The sequence below is a fragment of the Oncorhynchus keta genome, chromosome 28, assembly GCF_023373465.1.
Source record: "Oncorhynchus keta strain PuntledgeMale-10-30-2019 chromosome 28, Oket_V2, whole genome shotgun sequence".
Lineage (NCBI taxonomy): Eukaryota > Metazoa > Chordata > Actinopteri > Salmoniformes > Salmonidae > Oncorhynchus > Oncorhynchus keta.
The window spans coordinates 78,743,217-78,766,102 of record NC_068448.1 but is presented as its reverse complement, the minus strand read 5'-3'; the positions used below and the strand labels follow the sequence as shown (position 1 = coordinate 78,766,102).

The 22,886-nt window shown below is 44.6% G+C and overlaps 1 protein-coding gene and 1 long non-coding RNA gene across 22 annotated transcripts in view; both read left to right on the top strand.

Moving 5' to 3' along the window:
* The window catches only part of LOC127912937 (eyes absent homolog 1), a 160,031-nt gene that overhangs the window by 51,759 nt on the left and 85,386 nt on the right, over nt 1-22,886 (top strand). For 14 of the 20 annotated variants that reach the window (XM_052484054.1, XM_052484053.1, XM_052484052.1 and 11 more), the window contains 2 exons: nt 20,105-20,187; nt 22,050-22,329. In XM_052484054.1, coding sequence (XP_052340014.1) covers nt 20,105-20,187; nt 22,050-22,329 — 363 coding nt within the window. The remainder of the gene's footprint in view (nt 1-20,104; nt 20,188-22,049; nt 22,330-22,886) is intronic. The other 6 variants (XM_052484040.1, XM_052484039.1, XM_052484046.1 and 3 more) reach the window with 1 other exon arrangement.
* Nucleotides 18,410-20,098, top strand: LOC127912940 (uncharacterized). 2 transcript variants are annotated; one of them, XR_008084194.1, is made up of 6 exons: nt 18,410-18,497; nt 18,552-18,767; nt 19,035-19,195; nt 19,303-19,569; nt 19,729-19,836; nt 19,943-20,098. It is a non-coding gene; the product is annotated as an uncharacterized LOC127912940 (long non-coding RNA). The 2 variants fall into 2 exon arrangements; XR_008084195.1 differs by having other exon boundaries at nt 19,035-19,249.

The following is a 22,886-nucleotide window of genomic DNA, read 5'->3' as shown; positions in this document are numbered from 1 at the left end:
ATATTGATAAACGTCTCTCCACCCTAACGATGGGATTCGTTGTCCTCAAAGTGGCACAGCGGGCTGTCTAGATCCCGCCTACTTTCTGAGGGTTGGTGGATACATCTCATTAATGTAATCCGATGAGGGTTGTTGACATCAACCGCCTGTATTCAATGGAGAAAGATGCCTCATGTCATGAATATGCATAGCCATGTTTTTTTCTCAAAGTTGCCAAGGATGTCACGTGTCCTATTTATATCAATACACCCACAACCACAACCACATAAGAATTACTAAGAAACGTATATTTGTTCAAATAAACCTCACCTAGCAAATAAGCCATGCATTTGTTTGTTGACCATAGCCACCTGCTGGGGAGCAACAGAGTTATGTTCTCTCCTCTTCACCGTAGTCAATTACTGTCATGCTAACCGTAGCCTATCAGCCATGCTAACCAGAGCCTATCAGCCATGCTAACCGTAGCCTATCAGCCATGCTAACCAGAGCCTATCAGCCATGCTAACCGTAGCCTATCAGCCATGCTAACCAGAGCTAACCGTAGCCTATCAGCCATGTTAACCAGATCTAACCATAGCCTATCAGCCATGCTAACCAGAGCTAACTGTAGCCTATCAGCCATGTTAACCAGATCTAACCATAGCATATCAGCCATACTAACCAGAGCTAACCGTAGCATATCAGCCATGCTAACCAGAGCTAACCGTAGCCTATCAGCCATGTTAACCAGATCTAACCATAGCCTATCAGCCATGCTAACCAGAGCTAACCGTAGCCTATCAGCCATGTTAACCAGATCTAACCATAGCCAATCAGCCATGCTAACCAGAGCTAACTGTAGCCTATCAGCCATGTTAACCAGATCTAACCATAGCATATCAGCCATACTAACCAGAGCTAACCGTAGCATATCAGCCATGCTAACCAGAGCTAACCGTAGCCTATCAGCCATGTTAACCAGATCTAACCATAGCCTATCAGCCATGCTAACCAGAGCTAACTGTAGCCTATCAGCCATGTTAACCAGATCTAACCATAGCCTATCAGCCATGTTAACCAGAGCCTATCAGCCATGCTAACCCAGAGCCTATCAGCCATGCTAACCGTAGCCTATCAGCCATGTTAACCAGAGCTAACCTTAGCCTATCAGCCATGCTAACCAGAGCTAACCGTAGCCTATCAGCCATGCTAACCAGAGCTAACCATAGCCTATCAGCCATGCTAACCAGAGCCTATCAGCCATGCTAACCAGAGCTAACCGTAGCCTATCAGCCATGTTAACCAGATCTAACCATAGCCTATCAGCCATGCTAACCAGAGCTAACCGTAGCCTATCAGCCATGTTAACCAGATCTAACCATAGCTTATCAGCCATGCTAACCAGAGCTAACCGTAGCCTATCAGCCATGTTAACCAGATCTAACCATAGCCTATCAGCCATGCTAACCAGAGCTAACCGTAGCATATCAGCCATGTTAACCAGAGCTAACCGTAGCCTATCAGCCATGCTAACCAGAGCTAACCATAGCTTTATGTTCGCTCCACTGTGTAATGTGTGATAGTAGAAACATCTCCATGTTGTTGAAAAGCCTGCGGAGCATCTCACAATAAATAAGGCCAACAGAAAAGCAGATGTGTGGAGCGGCCCGGGGAAGGCACTTTTCCACGCCTCTTAACCAAATACTCTGTCTGCCGCAGCCCTACAGCTCTGAGAGAAACGCTGTACAGAGCCAAATAATATAACATTTCAAATGTCTATATTCTTTAAAAACTTGTGTGAGTGTAATGTTTACTGATTATTTATTTCCCTTTTTTATGTCCCTTTTGTTTATTGTCTATTCCATTTACTTTGGCAATGTAAACATCTGTTTTCCATGCCACTAAAGCCCTTAAAATTGAATTGAATTGAAAGGGAGAGAGAGAGAAGGGTGGGGGGGGCAAGGGAGAGGGAAAGAGCTACTTTCCTGGCCTCAATGGTTTAACTCATGATGACAGTATTATGTAGCCATTTGTCTTCCTCTCTCTTTCTTTCTCTCTCTGCTTCCCACTCTCTCTCTCTGTCTCTCAATTCAATTCAAGGGGCTTTATTGGCATGAGAAACATGTGTTAACATTGCCAAAGCAAGCGAGGTAGATAATATACAAATTAACAGTAAACATTACACTCACATAAGTTCCAAAAGAATAAAGTAAAATGTCATATGATGTCAGTGTTGTAACGACATGCAAATAGTTGAAGTACAAAAGAGAAAATAAACCAACGTAAATATGGGTTGTGTTCTTCACTGGTTGCCCTTTTCTCGTGGCAACAGGTCACATATCTTGCTGCTGTGATGTCACACTGTGGTATTTCACCCAGTAGATATGGGTGTTAATCAACATTTTATCAGGATTTGTTTTTGAATTCCTTGTGGATCTCTGTAATCTGAGGGAAATATGTGTCTCTAATATTGTCATGCATTTGGCATAAAGTTAGTCAGTATCCATCTCATTTTGTGGGCAGTGTGGACATAGTCTTTCTTCTCTTGAAAGCCAGGTCTGTCTACGGCGGCCTTTCTCAATAGCAAGGCTATGCTCACTGAGTCTGTACATAGTCTAAGCTTTCCTTAATTTTTGGTCAGTCACAGTGGTCAGGTATTCTGCCACAGTGTACTCTCTGTTTAGGGACAAATAGCATTCTTGTTTGCTCTGTTTTTTTGTTAATTCTTTCCAATCTTTTTTTCTCATGATTTGGTTGGGTCTAATTGTGCTGCTGTCATGGGGCTCTGTTGGGGTGTGTTTGTGTTTGTGAACAGAGCCCCAGGACCAGCTTGCTTCGGGGACTCTTCTCCAGGTTCACCTTTCTGTAGGTGATGGCTTTGTTATGGAAGGTTTGGGAATCGCTTCCTTTTATGTGGTTGTAGAATGTAACGTTTATTGGTGTTCTACATTGTACACAGAGGATATTTCTGCAGAATTCTGCATGTAGAGTCTCAATTTGGTGCTTGTCCCATTTTGTGAATTCTTGGTTGGTGAGCGGACCCCAGACCTCACAACCATAAAGGGCAATGGGTTCTATAACTGATTCAAGTATTTTTAGCCAGATGCTAATTGGTATGTCAAATTCTATGTTCCTTTTGATGACATAGAAGGCCCTTCTTACCATTATTTTGTCTAACTGAGACTTACTGTCAGGACCCATGTCTCACAGAATTTGTGTAGAAGATCTAGGTGCTGCTGTGGGCCCTCCTTGGTTGGGGACAGATCTAGGTGCTGCTGTGGGCCCTCCTTGGTTGGGGACAGATCTAGGTGCTGCTGTAGGCCCTCCTTGGTTGGGAACAGATCTAGGTGCTGCTGTGGGCCCTCCTTGGTTGGGGACAGATCTAGGTGCTGCTGTAGGCCCTCCTTGGTTGGGGACAGATCTAGGTGCTGCTGTAGGCCCTCCTTGGTTGGGAACAGATCTAGGTGCTGCTGTGGGCCCTCCTTGGTTGGGAACAGATCTAGGTGCTGCTGTAGGCCCTCCTTGGTTGGGGACAGATCTAGGTGCTGCTGTGGGCCCTCCTTGGTTGGGAACAGATCTAGGTGCTGCTGTAGGACCTCCTTGGTTGGGAACAGATCTAGGTGCTGCTGTGGGCCCTCCTTGGTTGGGGACAGATCTAGATGCTGCTGTGGGCCCTCCTTGGTTGGGGACAGATCTAGTTGCTGCTGTAGGCCCTCCTTGGTTGGGAACAGATCTAGGTGCTGCTGTGGGCCCTCCTTGGTTGGGAACAGATCTAGGTGCTGCTGTAGGCCCTCCTTGGTTGGGGACAGATCTAGATGCTGCTGTGGGCCCTCCTTGGTTGGGGACAGATCTAGGTGCTGCTGTAGGCCCTCCTTGGTTGGGAACAGATCTAGGTGCTGCTGTAGGCCCTCCTTGGTTGGGAACAGATCTAGGTGCTGCTGTAGGCCCTCCTTGGTTGGGGACAGATCTAGGTGCTGCTGTAAGTCCTCCTTGGTTGGTAACAGATCTAGGTGCTGCTGTGGGCCCTCCTTGGTTGGGGACAGATCTAGGTGCTGCTGTAGGCCCTCCTTGGTTGGGGACAGATCTAGGTGCTGCTGTAGGCCCTCCTTGGTTGGGAACAGATCTAGGTGCTGCTGTGGGCCCTCCTTGGTTGGGGACAGATCTAGGTGCTGCTGTGGGCCCTCCTTGGTTGGGGACAGATCTAGGTGCTGCTGTGGGCCCTCCTTGGTTGGGGACAGATCTAGGTGCTGCTGTGGGCCCTCCTTGGTTGGGGACAGATCTAGGTGCTGCTGTGGGCCCTCCTTGGTTGGGGACAGATCTAGGTGCTGCTGTAGGCCCTCCTTGGTTGGGAACAGATCTAGGTGCTGCTGTGGGCCCTCCTTGGTTGGTAACAGATCTAGGTGTTGCTGTAGGCCCTCCTTGGTTGGGAACAGATCTAGGTGCTGCTGTGGGCCCTCCTTGGTTGGGGACAGATCTAGGTGCTGCTGTAGGACCTCCTTGGTTGGTAACAGATCTAGGTGCTGCTGTGGGCCCTCCTTGGTTGGGGACAGATCTAGGTGCTGCTGTAGGCCCTCCTTGGTTGGGAACAGATCTAGGTGCTGCTGTAGGCCCTCCTTGGTTGGGAACAGATCTAGGTGCTGCTGTAGGCCCTCCTTGGTTGGGGACAGATCTAGGTGCTGCTGTAGGTCCTCCTTGGTTGGTAACAGATCTAGGTGCTGCTGTGGGCCCTCCTTGGTTGGGGACAGATCTAGGTGCTGCTGTAGGCCCTCCTTGGTTGGGGACAGATCTAGGTGCTGCTGTGGGCCCTCCTTGGTTGGTAACAGATCTAGGTGCTGCTGTGGGCCCTCCTTGGTTGGGGACAGATCTAGGTGCTGCTGTGGGCCCCCTTGGTTGGGGACAGATCTAGGTGCTGCTGTGGGCCCTCCTTGGTTGGGGACAGATCTAGGTGCTGCTGTAGGCCCTCCTTGGTTGGGGACAGATCTAGGTGCTGCTGTGGGCCCTCCTTGGTTGGGGACATATCTAGGTGCTGCTGTGGGCCCTCCTTGGTTGGGGACAGAAGCAACAGAAGCAACAAACAGTAGACATTTGACTTCAGATTCTAGTAGGGTGAGACCGGGTACTGCAACCTATATATATATATATATATATATATATATATATATATATATATATAAAACTGTTTATGTTGTATGTTTTTCCCCAAACACCACTTTCCATCAATTTGTATAGCAGACCCTCCTCATGTCAAATTGAATCAAACTTCCCAAAGCATGAGAAGACTTTGCCTTTGTTTTGGTTTGTTTGTTTGTCAATTAGGGTGTGCAGGGTGAATACGTGGTCTGTTGTACGGTAATTTGGTAAAAGGCCAAATTTGACATTTGCTCAGTACATTTTTTTCATTGAGGAAGTGTACAAGTCTGCTGTTAATGATAATGCAGAGGATTTTCCCAAGGTTGCTGTTGACGCATATTCCACAGTAGTTATTGGGGTCAAATTTGTCTCTACTTTTGTCGATTGGGGTGATCAGTCCTTGGTTCCAAATGTTGGGGAAGAAGATGCCAGAGCTGAGGATGATGTTAAAGAATTTAAGTATAGCCAATTGGATTTTGAGGTCTGTATGTTTTATCATTTCATTGAGGGTTTTTATTTTGTCCTGCAGTTTAGTAGAGCCCCTAGTGTTTACCCCAGTAGAGCCACTAGTAGAGCCCCTAGTAGAGCTAGTAGAGCCCCTAGTAGAGCCCCAAGTAGAGCACCTAGTAGAGCCCCAAGTAGAGCTAGTAGAGCCCCTAGTAGAGCTAGTAGAGCTAGTAGAGCCCCTAGTAGAGCTAGTAGAGCCCCTAGTAGAGCCCCTAGTAGAGACCCTGGTAGAGACCCTAGTAGAGCCCCTAGTAGAGCTAGTAGAGCCCCTAGTAGAGCCTCTAGTATAGCCCCTAGTGGAGCTCCTAGTAGAGATGGTAGAGCCCCTAGTAGAGCCCCTAGTGGAGCTCCTAGTAGAAGTCCTAGTAGAGATGGTAGAGCCCCTAGTAGAGCCCCTAGTGGAGCTCCTAGAAGAGCCCCTAGTAGAGGTCCTAGTAGAGCCCCTAGTAGAGATGTTAGAGCCCCTAGTAGAACTTCTAGTAGAGCCCCTAGTAGAGCCCCTAGTGGAGCCCCTAGTAGAGATGGTAGAGCCTCTAGTAGAGCCCCTAGTAGAGCTCCTAGTGGAGCCCCTAGTAGAGATGGTAGAGCCCCTAGTAGAGCCCCTATTAGAGCCCATAGTGGAGCCCCTAGTAGAGCCCCTATTGGAGCTCCTAGTATAACTCCTAATAGAGATGGTAGAGCCCCTAGTAGAGCCCCTAGTGGAGCTCCTAGTAGAGCCCCTAGTGGAGCCCCTAGTAGAGCCCCTAGTAGAGCCCCTAGTAGAGATGGTAGAGCCCCTAGTAGAGATGGTAGAGCCCCTAGTAGAGATGGTAGAGCCCCTAGTAGAGATGGTAGAGCCCTAGTGGAGCCCCTAGTAGAGCCCCTAGTAGAGCCCCTAGTAGAGCCCCTAGTGGAGCCCCTAGTAGAGGTGGTAGAGCCCCTAGTAGAGCCCCTAGTAGAGCCCCTAGTGGAGCCCCTAGTAGAGCCCCTAGTGGAGCCCCTAGTAGAGTCCCTAAGTAGCACCGTCATTAGTCCCCAGCTCTCTCCAGCCCAGGACCCAGGCCAGCCTTCGGCTACGTACTAAATGGAACCCTATTCACTCATAAGGCCCTGGTGAAAAGTAATGCTCTATAAAGGGAATAGGGAGACTTTTGGGACACAACGTTGGAGGAACTGTAGGCCTGGCTGTATCTTGGTCTGTGTGTGTGTGTGTGTGTGTGTGTGTGTGTGTGTGTGTGTGTGTGTGTGTGTGTGTGTGTGTGTGTGTGTGTGTGTGTGTGTGTGTGTGTGTGTGTGTGTGTGTGTGTGTGTGTGTGTGTGTGTGTGTGTGTGCGTGTGTGTGTGTGTGTGTGTGTGCGTGTGTGCGTGTGTGTGTGTGTGCGTATGCGCGCGCGTGTGTGTGTGGCCAGCTGTCCAATATTAGATTAGATTAATGTTTTTACTCTCTGCTTCCACGTCTGATGCCACAGTGACTCTGTGTGGTGCTACAGTCATTGTCCCAGACAGCAGAGGGGATCTACTTGACTCTGTGTGGTGCTACAGTCATTGTCCCAGACAGCAGAGGGGATCTACTTGACTCTGTGTGGTGCTACAGTCATTGTCCCAGACAGCAGAGGGGATCTACTTGACTCTGTGTGGTGCTACAGTCATTGTCCCAGACAGCAGAGGGGATCTACTTGACTCTGTGTGGTGCTACAGTCATTGTCCCAGACAGCAGAGGGGATCTACTTGACTCTGTGTGGTGCTACAGTCATTGTCCCAGACAGCAGAGGGGATCTACTTGACTCTGTGTGGTGCTACAGTCATTGTCCCAGACAACAGAGGGGATCTGCTTGACTCTGTGTGGTGCTACAGTCATTGTCCCAGACAGCAGAGGGGATCTACTTGACTCTGTGTGGTGCTACAGTCATTGTCCCAGACAGCAGAGGGGATCTACTTGACTCTGTGTGGTGCTACAGTCATTGTCCCAGACAGCAGAGGGGATCTACTTGACTCTGTGTGGTGCTACAGTCATTGTCCCAGACAGCAGAGGGGATCTACTTGACTCTGTGTGGTGCTACAGTCATTGTCCCAGACAGCAGAGGGGATCTACTTGACTCTGTGTGGTGCTACAGTCATTGTCCCAGACAGCAGAGGGGATCTACTTGACTCTGTGTGGTGCTACAGTCATTGTCCCAGACAGCAGAGGGGATCTACTTGACTCTGTGTGGTGCTACAGTCATTGTCCCAGACAGCAGAGGGGATCTACTTGACTCTGTGTGGTGCTACAGTCATTGTCCCAGACAGCAGAGGGGATCTGCTTGACTCTGACTGGATTTATTTAACATCAACTTTATCAAGTTTATAAATAGTTTTTTACATATATTTTCTGAGGAATCATCTGAATGTATTCCACAATTTATATATACGTAAATATATAAGCAAAGTGAAATGGTGAGATGTACAGCAACTATATGATTAATTCATTTAAAATGTGTGTTCTATTATATGCTGATTCCCTAGTTTACTATTAAGGTGCTGGAGTAGACCGAGGCTGCCTCCCTAACGCACTACTTATAGAGCTTCCCACAGGGCTCTTGTCTAAAGTAGTGCACTATGTAAGGGGACTGGATGCCACATGGGACACACACACACACACACACACACACACACACACACACACACACACACACACACACTGAACAGATGTTAATTAGGTGAATAATTGTGTCCATGCGTTCTGTCTTTCTGTCCCACTGTGTGTGTGTGTGTGTGTGTGTGTGTGTGTGTGTGTGTGTTGTGTGTGTGTGTGTGTGTGTGTGTGTGTGTGTGTGTGTGTGTGTGTGTGTGTGTGTTAGCTATTATCCAGTGAGCTGCAAGTCTGCAGTCCATTCTACTCTCTTTTAAAGGAAGCCCATCTGGACTTGATAGGCTATTCCCAAGTGGGGCATATGAACTTCTGCCACAAATATTGTGCACTGATGATAGACATGGCCCTTGGCTAGGGGACTGATCAACCAGAGCAAATGGACTTCAATTGTAGTGTCCAGAAGGCTGGAGAGAGAGGGGGAGGGAGGGAAATAAGGAGGGATGGTGTCTGGTCTTGAGTGAGTGAGCTAACTGGAGCAGGACCGGGGGAGGGAGTCAAAACATGCCCCCCGGGGAACCGCAGGCACCCCCCCAGCCCCCCAGCCTGGGCCCTCTCTAGTGAGGCAAGTAGGGGTTCAGCAGCATCCCCCACAACCCACCCTACCAAACCTCCAGCCTGGGCCCTCTCTAGTGAGGCAAGTAGGGGTTCAGCAGCATCCCCCACAACCCACCCTACCAAACCCCCAGCCTGGGCCCTCTCTAGTGAGGCAAGTAGGGGTTCAGCAGCCACCCCCACAACCCACCCTACCAAACCCCCAGCCTGGGCCCTCTCTAGTGAGGCAAGTAGGGGTTCAGCAGCATCCCCCACAACCCACCCTACCAAACCCCCAGCCTGGGCCCTCTCTAGTGAGGCAAGTAGGGGTTCAGCAGCATCCCCCACAACCCACCCTACCAAACCCCCAGCCTGGGCCCTCTCTAGTGAGGCAAGTAGGGGAAATGGTAGTAGGTGCCAGCATTACCGGTTTGTGACAAGAACTTCAACGCTTCTGGGTTTTTCACGCTCAACAGTTTCCCGTGTGTATCAAAAATGGTGGGAATCATTGGGGTCAACATGGGCCAGAATCCCTGTGGGACACTTTCGACACCTTGTAGAGTTGAGAATTTAGGCTGTTCTGAGGGCAAAAGGTGGGTTGCAACTCAGTATTAGGAGGGTGTCCTTAATGTTTTGTCCGCTCAGTGTATATACAGTACCAGTCAAAAGTTTGGACACTCCTACTCATTCAAGGATCTTTATTATTTTTTAAAACTTTTTTCTACATTGTAGAATAATAGTGAAGACATCGGAACGAGGAAATAACCCACGTGGAATCATGTAGCAACCAAAACTGTGTTAAAGAAATAAAAATATATGTTATATTTGAGATTCTTCAAAGTAGCTACCCGTTACCTTGACGACAGCTTTTTCACACTCTTGGCATTCTCTCAACCAGCTTCATGAGGAATGCTTTTCCAACAGTCTTGAAGGAGTTCCCACATATGGAGAGCACTTGTTGGCTGCTTTTCCTTCCCTCTGCGGTACAACTCAGGTGATTGTGGAGGCCAGGTCATCTGACGGCCTGGAGGTGTGTTGGGTCATTGTCCTGTTGAAAAACAAATGATAGTCCCACTAAGCGGAAACCAGATGTATCACTGCAGAATGCTGTGGTAGACATGCTGGTTAAGTGTGCCTTGAAATCTAAATAAATCACTGACAGTGTCACCAGCAAAGCACCTCCACACCATCACACCCTCCTCCTCCATGCTTTGAAAATCATCCGCTCACCTGCTCTGCGTCTCACAAAGTTACGGCGGTTGGAACCAAAAATCTCTCATTTGGACTCATCAGACCAAAGGACAGACTTTCATCGGTCTAAGGTCCATTGCTCGTGTTTTTTGGCCCAAGTAAGTCTCTTATTATTATTGGTGTCCTTTAGTAGTGGTTTCTTTGCAGCAATTCAACCATGAAGGCTTGATTCACACAGTCTCCTCTGAACAGTTGATGTTGAGATGTGTCTATTACTTGAACTCTGTGAAGCATTTATTTGGGCTGCAATCTGAGGTGCAGTTAACTCTAATGAACTTATCCTCTGCAGCAGAGGTAACTCTGGGTCTTCCTTTCCTGTGGTGGTCCTCATGAGAGACAGGTAACTCTAATGAACTTATCCTCTGCATCAGAGGTAACTCTGGGTCTTCCGTTCCTGTGGCGGTCCTCATGAGAGACAGGTAACTCTAATGAACTTATCCTCTGCAGCAGAGGTAACTCTGGGTCTTCTTTTCCTGTGGCGGTCCTCATGAGAGACAGATTCATCATAGCGCTTGATGGTTTTTGCGACTGCACTTGAAGAAACTTTCAAAGTTCTTGAAATGTTCCTTATTGACTGACCTTCATGTCTTAAAGTAATGATGGACTGTCGTTTCTCTTTGCTTATTTGAGCTGTTCTTGATATGGACTTGTTCTTTTTAGGGCTAACTTCTGTATATCACAGCTGCTTTGTCACATCACAACTGATTAGCTCAAACGCATTAACTTCTTCGGGCTAGGGGGCAGTATTCGGAAGTTTGGATGAATGAGGTGCCCAAAGTAAACTGCCTGTTACTCAGGCCCAGAAGCTAGGATATGCATATTAGTAGTATTGGATAGAAAACACTCTAAAGTTTCCAAAACTGTTCAAATAATGTCTGTGAGTATAACAGAACTGATATGGCAGGTGAAACCCAGAGGAGAATCCATCCAGAAAATAAAACAATTCAGCTCACTCTTGAGCTGGGGGGGTTCTACCTGGACAGCCGAATAACCCTTTTGGAACCCTGAGAATGAGGTGGAGAAAGGATAGGCTGGTAGAAGGATAGGCTGGTAGAAGGATAGGCTGGTAGAAGGATAGGCTGGTAGAAGGATAGGCTGGTAGAAGGTAGCTAACTGTCCTGAATCCCCTAAGAGTGTCCTGAGAATGAGGTGGAGGGAGGGAAGGGGCTGGTAGAAGGATAGGCTGGTAGAAGGTAGCTAACTGTCCTGAATCCCCTAAGAGTGTCCTGAGAATGAGGTGGAGGGAGGGAAGGATAGGCTGGTAGAAGGTAGCTAACTGTCCTGAATCCCCTAAGAGTGTCCTGAGAATGAGGTGGAGGGAGGGAAGGGGCCTGGTGGAAGGTAGCTAACTGTCCTGAATCCCCTAAGAGTGTCCTGAGAACGAGGTGGAGGGAGGGAAGGGGCTGGTGGAAGGTAGCTAACTGTCCTGAATCCCCCTCTTGTGAAGTTGTCCTCTTATAATGGAGCCTTTTTACAGTGGTGAAACTACGGCGGTGATACTCTTTAAAACCTACAGTCTCGTTTATCATAAATGTAATCATGAACTTTGTCAACAAACTGTACGGGAGGGTTTCCCTGCACCCAGATCAACCTCCTATTGTTAATCTTTTCTTCAGAGAGCCCCGACCTTTGTCAATGACAAGCCACATATACTGTATCTGAACATTATATCATGACATTAGGATGAAAAGACATATACAGTCGGATGTCGGATGTTTACATACATGTCACACTCCCGCTCTTTCCACCCCGGTGGGCACCAGGCTGCCCTGCATTACGTCACGATCATTACGCACACCTGCCTTTCCTCGTCACGCACTTCAGCGATATTGGACTCACCTGGACTCACTCAATCACCTGTTTATTACTTGTGAACACACACACGCACACACACACACACATACACATACACACACACACACACACACACACACACACACACACACACACACACACACACACACACACACACACACACACACACACACACACACACACACACACACACACACACACACACACACACACACACACACACACACACACACACACACACACACACACACACACACACACACACACACACACACACACACACACACACACACACCACGAGAGTCATTTCCACACACTGAGAAGTCTAAAACTTTTAAAGACTTTATTTTGCAACCATTAAACCCTTTATTTCACTTCAGCGATGTTGGACTCACCTGGACTCACTCCATCACCTGTTCACTACCTCCGATATATTTGTCCTGGTGCATGTTGTTTCTGACACTGTTCCCGCTCTGTTTGTCCGTTTCCTAATTTCCTAATTTAAATCATTTCCGTTTCCTAATTAAAGGTCAATTCCCCGTACCTGCTTTTATTCTCCAGCGTCCTTACAATACACTTGGAGTCATTAAAACTCGTTTTTTTGGGGGTCAAAACTATAGTTTTGGCAAGTCAGTTAGATCTACTTTGTGCATGACGCAAGTCATTTTTCCAACAATTGTTTACAGACAGATTATTTCACTTATAATTCACTGTATCACAATTCCAATGGGTCAGAAGTTTCGATACACTATGTTGACTGTGCCTTTAAACCGCTTGGAAAAATCCAGAAAATGATGCCATGGCTTTAGAAGCTTCTGAAAGGCTAATTGACATCATTTTAGTCATTTGGAGGTGTTCCTGTGGATGTATTTCAAGGCCTACCTTCAAACTCAGTGCCTCTTTGCTTGACATCATGGGAGAATCAAAAGAATTTAGCCAAGACCTCAGAAAATAAATTGTAGACCTCCACAAGTCTGATTCTTGGGAGCAATTTCCAAACACCTGAAGATACCATCTGTACAAACAATAGTATGCAAGTATAAACACCATGGGACCACTCAGCCGTCATACCGCTCAGGATGGAGATGTGTTCTGTCTCCTAGAGATGAACGTACTTTGGTGCGAAAAGTGCAAATCAATCCCAGAACAACAGCAAAGGACCTTGTGAAGATGCTGGAGGAAACAGGTACAAAATTATCTATATCCACAGTAAAACGAGTCCTATATTGACATAACCTGAAAGGCCTCTCAGCAAGGAAGAAGCCAATGCTCCAAAACCACCATAAAAAAGCCAGACTACGCCCACTGCACATGGGGACAAAGATCGTACTATTTGGAGAAATGTCCTCTGGTCTGATGAAACAAAAATATAACTGTTTGACCATAATGACCAGCGTTATGTTTCGAGGAAAAAGGGGGATGCTTGCAAGCCGAAGAACACCATCCCAACCATGAAGCACGGGGGTGGCAGCATCAAGTAGTGGGGGTGCTTTGCTGCAGGAGGGAGTGGTGCACTTCACAAAATAGATGGCATCATGAGGCAAGAGAATTATGTGGATATATTGAAGCAACATCTCAAGACATCAGTCAGGAATTTATGTGCAAATGTGTCTTCCAAATGGACATTGACCCCAAGCATACTACCAAAGTTGTGGCAACAAAGGACAACAAAGTCAAGGTATTGGAGTCACAAAGCCCTGACCTCAATCCTATAGAAAATGTGTGGACAGAACTGAAAAAGCATGTGTGAGAATGGAGGCCTACAAACCTGACTCAGTTACACCAGCTGTGTCAGACGGAATTGGCCGAAATTTACCAAACTTATTGTTGGAAGCTTGTGGAAGGCTACCCGAAATGTTTGACCCAAGTTAAACAATTTAAAGGCAATGCTACCAAAAACGAATTGAGTGTATGTAAACTTCTGACCAACTGGGAATGTGATGAAATAAATAAAAGCTGAAATAAATCATTCTCTCTACTATTATTCTGACATTTCACATTCGTTAAAAAAGTGGTGATCCTAACTGATCTAAGAGAGGGAATTTTTACTCTGAATTTATTGTCAGGAATGGTTTAAAACTGAGTTTAAATGTATTTGGCTAAGGTATATGTAAACTTCTGACTTCAACTGTATCTCTGCTGCTTCTGGTTCCAAATTGCACCCTATTCCCTATTTAGTAAACTATTGACCAGGACTCCGGTCAAAAGTAGTGCACTGTGTAGGGAATAGGGTGCCCATTGGGACGTAATTCTCTGATCTCCTGATCTCGCTGCTACTCTTCCTGTTGTCTTCTTTGACATGAGACGACAGGTGGAGGGAGAGTGTAGAGAGGAGTCATGCCCTGTGGCCTCGTCTCCCGTCCTCTCTTCTCTTCATCCCTCTCTCCCAGGGCAGGAAGACAGCAAGCCCTATAACTCATGTCGTGTATATTATTAAGCCATTAGATCCTATCAGCTCTTCTTTGAAAGACTGAATTAGCCCTAGAGGTGGTTCTTTCAAAGCAGCGAAGAGAAGACATATTCTACATATTCATTAGCAGGATGTCAGACACCCTTTTCTCTCATTTCAATTTTCAGTTTAAGGGACTTTTAATGTCGTGGGAAACACATGTTTACATTGCCAAAGCAAGTTAACTATATAATAAACAAAAATGAAATAAACCATTTTAAAGGTTAACGGTTAATTACAAATTAAACTTTACACTCACAGAAGTTCCAAAATAATTATGACATTTCAAATGTCACATTATGTGCAAATAGTTGAAGTACAAAAGGGAAAATAAATCAACATAAATATGGGTTGTATTTACAATTGTGTTTGTTCTTCACTGGTTTCCCTTTTCTCGTGGCAACAGGTCACAAATCTTGCTGATGTGATGGCACACTGTGGTATTTCACCCAGTAGATATGGGAGTTTATCAAAATTGAGTTTGTTTTCAAATTCTTTGTGGCTCTGTGTGATCTGGGGGAAATATGTCGCATCCTTTTTCCTTCCTCTCTCCCTCCCTTACTTTCTGTAGCCCCCCTCTCTCTCTCTCTCCCTCCTCCACTCCTCCACCCTTCAGTTGGCCTAACACAACAGGCTCAGTGTTCAGCCAATTGTGAGGGCCTGAGAGCCCCCTGTCATTCATCAAGCCAGATCCAATCAGTGATAAGGAAGGAAGAGGACGAAGATAAGGCTACTGTTTGGTTTTGAACCTCTTCCTCCCTCCTTCTCCCTCCCTCCTTCTCTCTCTCAATTTCAATTACAATTTAAGGGCTTTATTGTCAAGGGAAACACATGATGTTTACAAAGCCAAAGCAAGTGAAATAGATAATAAACAAAAGTGAAATAAAAAATAAACTGTAAATATTACACTCACAGTAGTTGTAAAAGAATAAAGACATTTCAAATGTCATATTATGTCTATATACAGTGTTTTTAACGATGTGCAAATAGTTCAAGCACAAAAGGTCAATTAAATAGTCATAAATATGGGTTGTATTTACAATGGTGTTTGTTCTTCACTAGTTGCCCTTTTCTTGTGGGAACAGGTCACAGATTATGCTGCTGTGATGGCACACTGTATTTCACCCAGTAGAAATGGGAGTTTATCAAAATCGGTTTTGTTTTTCGAATTCTTGTTGGTCTGTGTAATCTGAGGGAAATATATGTCTTTAATATGTTCATACATTGGGCAGGAGGTTAGGAAGTGCAGCTCAGTTACCACCTCATTTTGTGGGCAGTGTGCACATAGCCTGTCTTCTCTTGAGAGCCATGTCTGCCTACGGCGACCTTTCTCAATAGCAAGGCTATGCTCACTGAGTCTGTACATTTATTTATTTCACCTTTATTTAACCAGGTAGGCAAGTTGAGAACAAGTTCTCATTTACAATTGCGACCTGGCCAAGATAAAGCAAAGCAGTTCGACACATACAACGACACAGAGTTACACATGGAGTAAAACAACGACACAGAGTTACACATGGAGTAAAACAAACATACAGTCAATAATACAGTATACATAGTCAAAGCTTTCCTTAAAGTTTGCTCTCTCTCTCTCTCTCTCTCTCTCTCTCTCTCTCTCTCTCTCTCTCTCTCTCTCTCTCTCTCTCTCTCTCTCTCTCTCTCTCTCTCTCTCTCTCTCTCTTTGTCTCTCTCTCTCTCTCTCTCTCTCTCTCTCTCTCTCTCTCTCTCTCTCTCTCTCTCTCTCTCTCTCTCTTTGTCTCTCTCTCTTTGTCTCTCTCTCTTTGTCTCTCTCTCTCTCTCTCTTGTCTCTCTCTCTTTGTCTCTCTCTCTCTCTCTCTCTCTCTCTCTCTCTCTCTCTCTCTCTCTTTGTCTCTCTCTCTCTCTCTCTCTCTCTCTCTCTCTCTCTCTCTCTCTCTCTCTCTCTCTCTCTCTCTCTCTTTGTCTCTCTCTCTCTCTCTCCCTCTCCCTCTCCCTCTCTCTCTCTCTCTCTCTCTCCCTCACTGTTGGCTACCTGACATCATTGTTCCACCAACATATTTTGTTCTCTCTTGGTTTTGTTCTCTTGCTCAGAGTGTTACAATGTGCCTTAACTAATATTTTTGCTCTTCCGTGTTCTATTGGGCCAGGATATTTTTTTTTTGGGGGGGTGCACTATATCATATATCATACATTATCATACATCAATCACTATCATATATCATACACTATCATATACCATACACTATCATATATCACACACTATATAATATATCATACACTATATCATATATCATACATTATCATACATCAATCACTATCATATACCATACACTATCATATATCATACACTATCATATATCATACATTATCATACATCAATCACTATCACATACTATACACTATCATATAGCATACACTATCATATATCATACATTATCATATATCATACATTATCATACATCAATCACTATCATATACCATACACGATACTATATCATACATTATCATATCATACACTATCACATATCATACACTATCATACACTATCATATACCATACACTATCATATAGCATACACTATCATATATCATACATTATCATACATCATACATTATCATATATTGTACACTATCATACACTATCATATACCATACACGATACTATATCATACATTATCATATCATACACTATCACATATCATACACTATCATACATTATCATATCATACACTATCACATATCATACACTATCACATATCATACACTATCATATATCATACACTATCACATATCATACACTATCATACATTATCATATCATCTATCACATATCATACACTATCATATACCATACACTATCACATATCATACACTATCACATATCATACACTATCATACATTATCATATCATACACTATCACATATCATACATATCACATATCATACACTATCATACACTATCACATATCATACACTATCACATATCATACACTATCATATGTCATACACTATCACATATCATCACTATCACATATCATACACTATCATACACTATCACATATCATACACTATCATACACTATCATATATCATACACTATCACATATCATACACTATCATACATTATCATATACCATACACAATCATATACCATACACTATCATATACCATACACTATCATATACCATACACTATCATATATCATACACTATCATATACCATACACTATCATATACCATACACTAGCATATACCATACACTATCATATACCATACACTATCATATACCATACACTATCATATACCATACACTATCATATACCATACACTATCATATACCATACACTATCATATATCATACACTATCATATACCATACACTATCATATACCATACACTATCATATACCATACACTATCATATACCATACACTATCATATACCATACACTATCATATATCATACACTATCATATATCATACACTATCATATATCATACATATCATATACCATACACTATCATATACCATACACTATCATATACCATACACTATCATACATTATCATATACCATACACTATCATATATCATACACTATCATATACCATACACTATCATATACCATACACTATCATATACCATACACTATCATACATTATCATATACCATACACTATCATATATCATACACTATCATATACATACACTATCATATACCATACACTATCATACATTATCATATACCATACACTATCATATATCATACACTATCATATACCATACACTATCATATACCATACATATCATACATTATCATATACCATACACTATCATATATTATACACTATCATATACCATACACTATCATATACCATACACTATCATATACCATACACTATCATACATTATCATATACCATACACTATCATATATCATACACTATCATATACCATACACTATCATATACCATACACTATCATATACCATACACTATCATACATTATCATATACCATACACTATCATATATCATACACTATCATATACCATACACTATCATATACCATACACTATCATACATTATCATATACCATACACTATCATATATCATACACTATCATATGGCATACGCTGTCATTGAGTTTATAGGTGATATGTATAACTCCTTAGTGATAACTGTGTGTTTTCCCCTGTCCTCTCCAGGTGGTATCTATAACTCCTTAGTGATAACTGTGTGTTTTCCCCTGTCCTCTCCAGGTGGTATCTATAACTCCTTAGTGATAACCGTGTGTTTTCCCCTGTCCTCTCCAGGTGGTATCTATAACTCCTTAGTGATAACTGTGTGTTTTCCCCTGTCCTCTCCAGGTGGTATCTATAACTCCTTAGTGATAACTGTGTGTTTTCCCCTGTCCTCTCCAGGTGGTATCTATAACTCCTTAGTGATAACTGTGTGTTTTCCCCTGTCCTCTCCAGGTGGTATCTATAACTCCTTAGTGATAACTGTGTGTTTTCCCCTGTCCTCTCCAGGTGGTATCTATAACTCCTTAGTGATAACCGTGTGTTTTCCCCTGTCCTCTCCAGGTGATATGTACAACTCCTTAGTGATAACTGTGTGTTTTCCATGTCCTCTCCAGGTGGTATCTATAACTCCTTAGTGATAACTGTGTGTTTTCCCTGTCCTCTCCAGGTGGTATCTATAACTCCTTAGTGATAACTGTGTGTTTTCCCCTGTCCTCTCCAGGTGGTATCTATAACTCCTTAGTGATAACTGTGTGTTTTCCCTGTCCTCTCCAGGTGGTATCTATAACTCCTTAGTGATAACTGTGTGTTTTCCCTGTCCTCTCCAGGTGGTATCTATAACTCCTTAGTGATAACTGTGTGTTTTCCCCTGTCCTCTCCAGGTGGTATCTATAACTCCTTAGTGATAACTGTGTGTTTTCCCCTGTCCTCTCCAGGTGGTATCTATAACTCCTTAGTGATAACCGTGTGTTTTCCCCTGTCCTCTCCAGGTGGTATCTATAACTCCTTAGTGATAACTGTGTGTTTTCCCTGTCCTCTCCAGGTGGTATCTATAACTCCTTAGTGATAACTGTGTGTTTTCCCCTGTCCTCTCCAGGTGGTATCTATAACTCCTTAGTGATAACTGTGTGTTTTCCCTGTCCTCTCCAGGTGGTATCTATAACTCCTTAGTGATAACTGTGTGTTTTCCCTGTCCTCTCCAGGTGGTATCTATAACTCCTTAGTGATAACTGTGTGTTTTCCCTGTCCTCTCCAGGTGGTATCTATAACTCCTTAGTGATAACTGTGTGTTTTCCCCTGTCCTCTCCAGGTGGTATCTATAACTCCTTAGTGATAACCGTGTGTTTCCCCTGTCCTCTCCAGGTGGTATCTATAACTCCTTAGTGATAACTGTGTGTTTTCCCTGTCCTCTCCAGGTGATATCTATAACTCCTTAGTGATAACCGTGTGTTTCCCCTGTCCTCTCCAGGTGGTATCTATAACTCCTTAGTGATAACCGTGTGTTTTCCCCTGTCCTCTCCAGGTGGTATCTATAACTCCTTAGTGATAACTGTGTGTTTTCCCCTGTCCTCTCCAGGTGGTATCTATAACTCCTTAGTGATAACTGTGTGTTTCCCCTGTCCTCTCCAGGTGGTATCTATAACTCCTTAGTGATAACTGTGTGTTTTCCCTGTCCTCTCCAGGTGGTATCTATAACTCCTTAGTGATAACTGTGTGTTTTCCCCTGTCCTCTCCAGGTGGTATCTATAACTCCTTAGTGATAACTGTGTGTTTTCCCCTGTCCTCTCCAGGTGGTATCTATAACTCCTTAGTGATAACCGTGTGTTTTCCCCTGTCCTCTCCAGGTGGCACGTTCACAACCACGTCAGGACTGTACGCAGGAAGCAACTCCCTCACGAACTCAACCGGCTTCAACAGTACACAGCAGGTACCACCAACATGCTCTACTGTACTCTAGCTTCCTAATACCATGGTGGGCATGTTTACTATCATTGGTTTATACTCTTGATAAAATCCTGGGAACCTCGGAATGTGTCCCAAATGGCGACCTGTTCCTATGTAGTGCACTACTTTTGACCAGGACCCTATGGAACCCTATTCCCTATGTAGTGCACTACTTTTGACCAGGACCCTATGGAACCCTATTCCCTATGTAGTGCACTACTTTTGACCAGAACCCTATGGAACCCTATTCCCTATGTAGTGCACTACTTTTGACCAGGACCCTATGGAACCCTATTCCCTATGTAGTGCACTACTTTTGACCAGAACCCTATGGAACCCTATTCCCTATGTTGTGCACTACTTTAGACCAGAACCCTATGGAACCCTATTCCCTATGTAGTGCACTACTTTTGACCAGAACCCTATGGAACCCTATTCCCTATGTAGTGCACTACTTTTGACCAGAACCCTATGGAACCCTATTCCCTATGTAGTGCACTACTTTTGACCAGAACCCTATGGAACCCTATTCCCTATGTAGTGCACTACTTTTGACCAGAACCCTATGGAACCCTATTCCCTATGTAGTGCACTACTTTTGACCAGAACCCTATGGAACCCTATTCCCTATGTAGTGCACTACTTTTGACCAGGACCCTATGGAACCCTATTCCCTATGTAGTGCACTACTTTTGACCAGGACCGTATGGAACCCTATTCCCTATGTAGTGCACTACTTTTGACCAGAACCCTATGGAACCCTATTCCCTATGTAGTGCACTACTTTTGACCAGAACCCATAGGCTAGTAGTTCACTACAAAAGGGAACATGTACGATACAGACCAGTTACACTTCATCCACGTCACAAGAATCATCCAGGAATCGCTCATGACGTCTGAAGTGGTGTACGAATGGATTATCCCCTGCTTCTATGGGTTATGGCAGAGGATGGGCGCCCCAAATGGCACCCTGTACACTGTTTACATTAGTACACTACTTTTGACCAGTGCCCCCCATAATGCTCTGGTGCACTATGTAGGCAATAGGACGCCTCCCAAAAATACCAAGACAGATCGCTGTTCAGATGTAGGACACAAGAGACATGTGTTTGCATTTATGTTTTGGAATCTGCACTGTAAAGTAGCAAGGGGGCATATCTCACGTTACTCACCGTCTCTCACTCTCTCTCTGTACCTCTCACCGTCTCTCACTCTCTCTCTGTACCTCTCACCGTCTCTCACTCTCTCTCTCTGTACCTCTCACTCTCTCTCTGTACCTCTCACTGTCTCTCACTCTCTCTCTGTACCTCTCACCGTCTCTCACTCTCTCTCTGTACCTCTCACCGTCTCTCACTCTCTCTCTGTACCTCTCACCGTCTCTCACTCTCTCTCTGTACCTCTCACCGTCTCTCACTCTCTCTCTGTACCTCTCACCGTCTCTCACTCTCTCTCTGTACCTCTCACCGTCTCTCACTCTCTCTCTCTGTACCTCTCCACTTGTTCTACCTTTCATCTCTTTCTCTTTCTTTCTCTCTGTCTCTCTCTCTCTCCATCCCTCTCACTCTCTCTCTTGCTCTCTCTCTCTCTCTCTCTCCATCCATCTCTCTCTCTCTCTCTCTCTCTCTCTCTCTCCCTCGCACTCTTCCTCTCTCCCTCTCCATCTCTCTCTCTCCTCTCATCTCCTCTCTCTCTCTCTCTCTCTCTCTCTCTCTCTCTCTCTCTCTCTCTCTCTCTCTCTCTCTCTCTCTCTCTCTCTCTCTCACTCTTGCTCTCTCTCTCCACCCTCTCAATCTTTCCATCCTTCCTTTCTCCATCCTCCTCTCTCTATCCCCTCTCCCCCTCCAGGACTACCCGAGCTACCCAGCGTTCGGCCAGGGCCAGTACGCCCAGTATTACAACAGTTCTCCCTACACCTCCCCCTATATGACCAGCAACAACACCAGTCCCACCACCCCCTCCACCACAGCCACCTACACCCTCCAGGAGCCCCCCAGCGCCCTGACCAGCCAGGCCCTCACGGACCCCCCAGCAGGTAGGCCCCAGGCCCCCCAGGCCACCCACCCTCCATCCCCAGGATCAGACGGCTCTGGAGGGGGTGGCTATGATGCCAGGGCCACTCATTATGGTAACCATTACAGTTTTTTAAAATCAAATAAACTATATTATTGTACTAATTGTTTTCGAATTTATGATAATCAACGATAATCAAAACCCTCCCCGAATTTTGTTGAAAATATAGAAACTGGTGTTATTGTAGAAATATTTTTAGTGATCATTTTTTTAATTGTTTGTTACCCCTCCCTCCCTTTCTAAATTACCCTCTGTAAACCCTCTATGAAATAGTATTGTCGTAGAAAATGTAACTCCAGTTCTTAAAGAGAGAATAATATATAATATTATAAATATATAATATAAATCGCATCAATGATTCTTCTGGCATTAAAGGTCAGATGACATCATCATCATCATCATCATCATCATCCTCTCATTAAGTGAAAACTAGATGAAGAAGAGTTTCAAGCAGCCGGGTTGCAGCAGAGATGATATACTGACGTTATTCTCCTCTGTTGCAGCAGAGATTATATACTGACGTTATTCTCCTCTGTTGCAGCAGAGATGATATACTGACGTTATTCTCCTCTGTTGCAGCAGAGATGACATACTGACGTTATTCTCCTCTGT